The sequence below is a fragment of the Eptesicus fuscus genome, chromosome 6, assembly GCF_027574615.1.
Source record: "Eptesicus fuscus isolate TK198812 chromosome 6, DD_ASM_mEF_20220401, whole genome shotgun sequence".
Taxonomy (NCBI): Eukaryota; Metazoa; Chordata; class Mammalia; order Chiroptera; family Vespertilionidae; genus Eptesicus; species Eptesicus fuscus.
The window spans coordinates 72,837,891-72,845,998 of record NC_072478.1 but is presented as its reverse complement, the minus strand read 5'-3'; the positions used below and the strand labels follow the sequence as shown (position 1 = coordinate 72,845,998).

General features: G+C 41.9%; 1 protein-coding gene across 1 annotated transcript in view; it reads left to right on the top strand.

Annotated features, from left to right (window-relative positions):
* The first annotated feature begins 2,965 nt into the window (after positions 1-2,965).
* The window catches only part of MEIKIN (meiotic kinetochore factor), a 50,706-nt gene continuing 45,563 nt past the window's right edge, over positions 2,966-8,108 (top strand). Inside the window, exons 1-4 of the mRNA XM_054716993.1 lie at positions 2,966-3,098; positions 3,233-3,326; positions 3,736-3,826; positions 6,314-6,371. Of these exons, the coding sequence (XP_054572968.1) occupies positions 2,966-3,098; positions 3,233-3,326; positions 3,736-3,826; positions 6,314-6,371 (376 nt within the window). The remainder of the gene's footprint in view (positions 3,099-3,232; positions 3,327-3,735; positions 3,827-6,313; positions 6,372-8,108) is intronic.

The window sequence follows — 8,108 nt, the reverse complement described above, 5'->3', positions numbered from 1 at the left end:
TTTCCCCATTCTTGACAAGTAAGTCTAAATAAACTGGTTTTCAGTTGGACCCTAAAGCCTGTGGATGGTACCACAATTGAAGCTGCTCAGTGGATCACTAAACACATACACACACACAAACATTATTCATAAAGATTTCCTCTGGGTTCCAGGGAATCCTAAACCCACAAACTGGCTGTTTTCCAAAAACCTTTCTTCAGAAATCTCTTCAAAATTTGGAACTTGTTTTCCCATGGAAGGTAGCATCTCCATGACTGTCCCAAACCTAATCAAATCCATTACATGACTGAAATGAAACACTGAGAGCAGAACCTGAGTCTAGTTATGGGAGCAGTACAACAGGAAAATAGCAGAGGTTCAGTTAACACTCATGACTGAATGCCTGTATTGGTGTTTGTGTATTTGGGGATGGAGTGAGAGGACATCTATAATAATAAAAGGGTAATATGCTAATTAGACCGGACATCATTCTGGACATCCTTCCGGACGAAGCCGGGCTGGAGGGAAGCCCAGGTCCGGGTGACAGAGGGAAGCCGGTGCAGGCAGCCGGGGGACGGAAGGCCTACTCTTACACAAATTTTGTGCATTGGGCCTCTAGTAGATAACTGAGGTGAGATGTCTCTGCCCTACCTCCCCCTTTTGTAGGGGCCACATTTCCTTCCCCTTTTATAAGCCAGCTCTAGGTGAAGTTTTAAGCAGACCAAGTCTGTCTGTAGTCCCGACCCCTTCCCTTGCTACGAAGGGCTTCAAGCTCCTTTCCTTGCTCCCCATCCCTTGCCCAGCCATGTGTTAGGAGGAATTGGAGCATGACAAGCCAAATGCAAGGAGATCCATGCCACCTATGCTAACCATCTTTCATAACGAGCCTCCCTAGGCTGTGGTTTCTTCAGCTGCATAATGAGGGGCAACTAGATCATCTCTAAGGACCCTTTTGGTTCAAGAAATCATACCAAAGGTTATTTCCAGTTTTGAAATCCTATCCATTAATTTCATTAAATCTTTACTTGATGGCACTTCAGTGAATGAGATTCAGAGTTCCAGGAATATAAGACAGAGTTCTAGGGAATCGGGCCACCAAAGGACAGATCAACCTTTGCTTTAAGATGTTTTCCTCTTTCAATGTTTCTTCCATTTCTAGGCCTTTCAATGTTTCTTCCAGTTCTAGGGCATCCAGGACCCAGACCTCTCAAATGTCATTTAAGAAAGGGGGAGAGGGGAGCCGGGAGACTTGGCTTATAACTAGAGACTGGCTGTCAGCATATTACGGATATGACTAAAGAAAGGATATTGAAATACAATCATCATTTTATACTGCAACAAAACTGTGAGATCTTGACTGAAGGGCCATTTCTAATTCACCTCTATCCCCAGGACCTACCACAGTGCCTAACACAGAGTAAGGTGCTGAGTAAGTGTTGATTCAGTGACTCAAAGCCCTGTATCTAATCTGGTAAGAAAGACTACCCTCTGTTCTTTACGAAGTTAAGTTTTAATGGATTAATTATATATTAAATCGATTGTCATAAATGACTTTCTATGAGCAGATTTGAAAGAAAAAATTCAGACTGATATAAAAATATAGTGGCTATATACACTGAGTGGCCAGATTAACTCCTGGTCAAGGGGACAATTTGCATATTAGTATTTTATTATATAGGATATACACTGAGTGGCCAAATTATTATGCGTTCAGAGGTCATAATAATCTGGCCACTCAGTGTATGTGTTTATAGTCACACAATATTGAAGCATCATAGAAAAGTCTTTATAACTTTTGTAGTTTCATCTCTTCAGATGTCATTTTAATATTGTGAAATGTCATTTTTTTTAAAAAGATGGTTTTTATTTTATTTTTTGTTTTTTAATTTATCTTTATTATTGAAAGTATTACAGATATCCCTCATTTTCCCCCATTGACCCCCTCTATCCTGTACCTGCATCCCCAGGCCTTCACCACACTATTGTCTGTGTCCATGGGTTATGCTATATGCATATAAATTCTTTAGTTAAAATAAATAAGTAAATAAAAGCCATAATTAATTCATGTTTGTTGTGATAACATCACAAGATCCACATAAATAAAAAGAAAGAAAATAGAAAAAAAGAATAAAGTGTTATTATATTTCTAAAAAAAAAAGGTGGTTATTATGTGCACAGTATGCTTATCAGATGCAGCCAGATGGTTCAATCTAGGTGTGTGGAGAGAGAGGGAGGTCATTCCTATGTCCCTCCAATTAAGCAGAGCAAAAGAGCTGAGCCCCAGGAACCAGGAGGGGTGTCCCCTGTGGAATTCCCCACCTTGACCCCAGGGGCTAAGGGATGCTGCTTGTCCTTGAAAAGAAACTTCTGGAACCCCACATTTTCAAATGCTTGGATACATTCCCAAGTACCGTGGCCCCCAGATGACTGAAGCTGACTGTTCAAGAGGACACTCCCTGTGGCTCTGATGTGCTTTCGCTCCCCTCTGACCCTCCTGCCCTGAGCCAGGCTGACCGCTAGGCTCCCTGGGCTCAGAGACCTAACCCTCCATTACTGCAGGTGGGTCAGGGGGCAGCGGGGCCGCGGGAGCACGGGCTGGCGCAAACTCCAGGGGAAAGAACACGTTCTGTCCCGTAAGCATCCTGTCGGAGGGAGCCTGCGTCAGGGCCCAGGAGCCGCCCCACCCCCCACCCCCGTCAACCACCTGGGCTCTCCCAGGAGGGCGGGCGCCCAGCGGCCTTCTCACTCCGTCTTCCCAGAAGCCTCAGCGCGCGGCGCGGCCGACAGAAAAAGGCGGGAGCGAGGCGGGCTGGCCGGGCTGGGCTGGCCGGGCTGGGTGTTGCGACCTTTTGCTCTTCTACCCCGCACTCCTCTCAGGCTGTGTTCTACCCCGGACGTGGACTCCCCCCGGCAGCGGCGCAGTTCCTCAGGAAGACGACACAGGCGTGGAGGGCCGAGGGGCCCCGAGGCCTGCGGGTGGATGGCAATGTGGCCGCTACGGGTCTACACCCGCAAGAAGAGGACCGGCCAGAGGCTCAACCTGACCCCGGCGCCAGACCTAGGCCCACCCGTGATGGCAGAGGCACTGCCAGGCCCGAGCCGACGGCTCGCTGCCCACTGTAAGCTCTGCCCGACCGGCCTGGAGGTGCGGGTCGGGGAGGGAGTTGGTAGCTGGGCCTCGCCCCCGGGGACCCCAGAAGCCAGAAGGCCGGCCTCCACGGCTTTTGCCCTGAAACGACCCGCTCTCCTTCAGGCCCGAGAGGAAATGGCAAAGCTCCCGGTTTGCGGAAGATCGCCGAGAAAGCCGAGCGCAGTGGGCAGGGCGGGAGCAGCTCTGGGCTGCCCAGGTGCGTGGAACAACCCTGTGCGTTCCGGCCTCCTTCTCAAACCTGCAATCCCCATTTCCTGACAGCGAATGGACTCTCATTCTAGGAGTCCACAAAGAAAATAAGTAAACGGAAACTCTGATTTCGTTCTTCTCAGAACATAGACCCAGAAACTTGACTTCAGAAAATAATAATTTTTTAAAAGAGAAAATTTTGCCAACTTACCTAAAAGCAAGTGAGATAAAACACCCAGGAAAGCATTCATGGCATCAGCTGGGTATGGGTGCAGTTCACCAACTCTGCTCCTTCCTTTTCCCTAACGATGTCCCCAAAAGAGCCTTTCAGATTCGGAACAGGGTGCCAACAGGGGAGAGAGACATGGAAAACCAAGTCCAGACGGTGCCAACTAATCGTGTTGTTTGTTTGTTAGCTCTCAATTAGGAGTTGCAGGAGAGAAAAGCCTGCGAGAAAGTAGCACTAGTGAAGAAGAGACTGAGGATGAGAGGATGGCTCCATTGAGCGTATGTATGTTTCTCCCATGACCCGTGGATACACTTAGCGGACAAACCAGCAGTACCTGATGTACCTCCAGATGAAAGGATGATGTGGTCTTTGTTCAATAGAGACTACATAGCTTTTTAATGTTTTTATGAACATTGATGCTTTGTCTTCAGACAGAGCCTTGAATTTCTGATTCTGGCAGATTCATAGCCATGCATTTTTGTTTTTTCTTTCCCTTGACAAAAATTTCAGAATAGTCTGTCACTGGCTAATTTTCTGCATGACAGATATAAAACCTTTCTAATGTTTCTTGTGTTTCTAACTCGCTTATGTTTGGTAACCCTTAAACATTTTAAAGCCATTTTCATGTTTTCCCATTAACAACTAGAAACAGGATTCATTACCTTTAGAATGTTATATAACTTTTTGATCTACTGCATTTAATATAGACTGTTCAGTATTTTATGTAGTAGCAGTAGTTTGGAGAGACTCAGATTTAAAAACTTATTTGTGACTCATCTGACATAAGCATTAAAGATGATAGTTATGTTCCAGTATATATATATTTCAGAGAGGAAGGGAGAAGAGAGAGATATAGAAACATCAATGATGAGAGAGAATCATTGATCGGCTGCCTCCTGCACGCCCCCTACTGGGGATGGAGCCCACAACCCGGGCATGTGCCCTTGACAGGAATTGAACCTGGGACCCTTCAGTCTGTAGGCCAACGCTCTATCCACTGAGCCAAACCAGCTAGGGCTCTTTGGTCCATTTTGAATTAATTTCTGTACATGGGGACAAACTGTATAATCCAGTTATATTCATTTGCATGTGGATTTCCAGTTTTCCCAGAACCATTTATTGAAGAGGCTATCTATTTCATTGTGTGTTTCTGGCTCCTTTGTTGTCCAGTATTTTCTCTATAGCATGTTGTTGTTGTTTTATTTTTATTGAAGGGCAGTTTCAGCAATTATAACTATTAAGTGTTCCTTGTAGATGATTCAAACTACTCAAAAAGTGTTTAAGCAGTTTCTTCTATTTTTTATACTATTCTGATTGTGTGCCTTTTTTCATTGTACAAATTATGTTACTGTATATTCCTTTAACATTAAATAGTCTTCAAAAATATGCTTTCTAACGCTGACTGGTGTGGCTCAGTTGATTGGGCATTGTCCCATACACTGGAAGGTTGCCAGTTGGATTCCTGGCAAATGCCTGGGTAGCAGGCTAGATCCCGGGTAGGGGGTATGCAGGAGGTAGCCAATCTATGTTCTGCTCTCATATCAATGTTTCTCTCTCTCCCTCACCCTTCTTCTCTCTCTCTCTAAAAAAAAAAAAAAAATCAATAAAAATATTTAATTTTTAGTGTCTTGCATAATGCTTTGTTTTATAGATAGATATATTATAATTTGAGTAATTGTTCTCTTGTAGTTGGAGGAAAATTGTTTCCAAGGTTTTGCTGTTATAGATATCAGTGGATATCTTACTGCAGAACTTTTTTGTGTTCCTCGATTGTTGTCCCAAGAAAAATACTTTCCAATGAGTCAAAGGTTGGATCATGCTTAAATTTTTTTATTCATGTTGATAAATCAGCACCATCTTACCTGAAACTTAAAATATATATATGTGTATATTTATATTTATATTTATATTTATATTTATATTTATAAGCCTAAGCAACCATTCGACCCTTCGACCATTAGCTATGATGCACACTAACCACCAGGAGGCAGATGCTCAATGCATAGGCATGGAAACCTGGAACAGACTGATGAATCTCAGAGGGAAGGGGGGAGGGAGGAGAGTAGGAAGAGATTAACCAAGGATCTTATATGCATACTAGAGGCCCGGTGCATGGATTCGTGCACCGGTGAGGTCCCTCAGCCTGGCCTGCGTGGATTGGGTCAAATTTGATAGTGAAAAGTGGAACATTGTTTCACTTTCCATTTCTTTGAATGCTAGTAAAGGTAAGACGTTTTTCTCTTATTTCGTTGGCCATTTGTGTTTCTTTTTTGTGAAATAGTTGTTCATTATATACTGAAGATAGTTATACTTTTACACACTCATATGTAACAAACATTTCCATATTTTTTTGGCCTTTAATTTTATTTCTGGTATTTTAGACTTATCTGTCAATCTTTTGATCTATTTTGTTTCATATGTAGAAGGAAAAAAGCCCTTCCTACTTAGGGGATCAGAAAGATATTCACCTTTATCTTCTGGTTGCTGGGCTATCCCGTAGTAGTTAATTGACAGTTATTTTGTTGACTCCCTATAGATATGTCTATAATATTGTATTTTAATATTTATTTTGAGATTTAATATTAAGTACCAAATTATATCTGTGATCAATAAGCTAAGAGAATCTATTATACATATGAAACTAATATACAAAGTTGACATTAGTTTTTCATTTTCACAATGACCAAATCAATGTGATACAATATTATAATATAAAAATACTCAATCTCATAATTTGTGTTATCTTTAATTCTTATTTCACATAGGATTCAGTGGCTGATGATCTCCAGGTTGACAGTTCATCAACTGGTGAACTAGTATCAGGTAAGACTGTCAGATGTGAATTCCCTCAGTTTTCTTTCTTATAAGCATATGCATCGGTTTGTATCTCTGTCATGTCATTTTCCCATCTCAGTGAAAGAGGTGTTTTTCTCCTAGTCTAAGATGACTCCTTCAGCCTGGGCTCTGGCCCTCATGTTCTAACAGACCAGTAAATTACAATTGTGATGAGTGGTACAAAAAAGGGATTGACTTTAGTGTAACTAATTCAGTTTTGGTTGGTAGATTAGGGTGGGCTTCCATGAGGGAATAGCAATTTAATTTATATCTGAAGAAGAGTAGAAATTACATATTCAAAGAGATGAATAGAAATTAACTGTGAAAAGAGTTCTATCACAATAATTTATTGGAAAATTCTTTATTCAAGTCCATTCTCACAAGAATGACTTTAAGACCTCTGAGTATGGGAAGTTCTGTGTTAAAATATTTTGCCCATTTTCTTACTGAGATCCCACCCCCCTTATTATTGAACTAGAGGCCCGGTGCACGAGATTCGTGCACTGGGGGGCGGGGGTGTCTCTCAGCCTGGCCTGTGCCCTCTTGCAGTCTGGGAGCCCTAAGGGGATGTCCACTGACAGCTTAGGCCCACTGGGGAGTCAGACATCCTTAGCGCTGCTGCGGAGGCGCTCGCCAGCCTTGAGCCAGCTTCTGGCTGAGTGGTGCTCCCCCTGTAGGAGCACACTGAACACCAGGGGGCAGCTCCTGCATTGAGCGTCTGCCCCCTGGTGATCAGTGCACATCATATCGACCAGTCATTCCACCATTCAATTTGCATATTACCCTTCTTTTATATAGGATTCTTTTACTGAACATTTATTTTTATTGATTTCAGGGAGAGGGAGAGAGAGATAGAAATATCAGTGATGACAGAGAATCATTGACTGGCTGCCTTCTGTACATACCCCACTGGGGATCAAGCCCAGCAACTGGGCATGTGCCCTGACCGGGAATCAAATCGTGAGCTACTGTTTCATGGGTTGACCCTCAACCATTGAGCCACACTGGCTGGGCCAGTTCTTTATATTCTGAATTCCATTGCATTTGCAAATGTTTTATCTTAATCTGTGACTTGTTTTTCATATTAACAGTCACTTTTGAAGAGAAAATTTTAAATTTGATGAAGTCTAATTTATCATTACTATTGTTTTTAATGACTCATCTTTTTATTGTTATATCAAAGAAATCTAAACCAGTATCATGAAGGTTTCCTTCTCTGTGTTTTTTTTGTTGTTGTTGAAGTTTTGTAGTTTTAGGATTTATATTTAGATCTAGGCTACATCAATAGTTAATTTGTTATATGATTGAACATATGAGTGCAAATTTTTTGTTTTGTTTTGCTTTTGCATTTGGGTATTCAGTTCTGGCATAATTTTTAAAAAAAGAATATTCTTTCTCCACTGAATTGCCTTTGCATCTTGGATAAAAATCAGTTGCTCATATATATGTGAGTCTATTTCTGGGCCCTCTCTTTGGTTCCTTTGACCTATTTGTCTACATTTAGGCACATTATTTTCTAAATGGAATTACTAGAATCGCCTTTCTTCTCTTCAGCTAGTTAGTGGGTAACTCACATATAAAATTTAGATTTTTGAGTCAAGAATTATAACTGAACCAAAGTAGGGAAGGAATAAGTTATAAAACTTTGAAAAACAGTGGAAAAGGGTTATAATGCATTTTCTCTACATCAAAAATAATTATTTTCTAAGATGAAATTAAAATGCT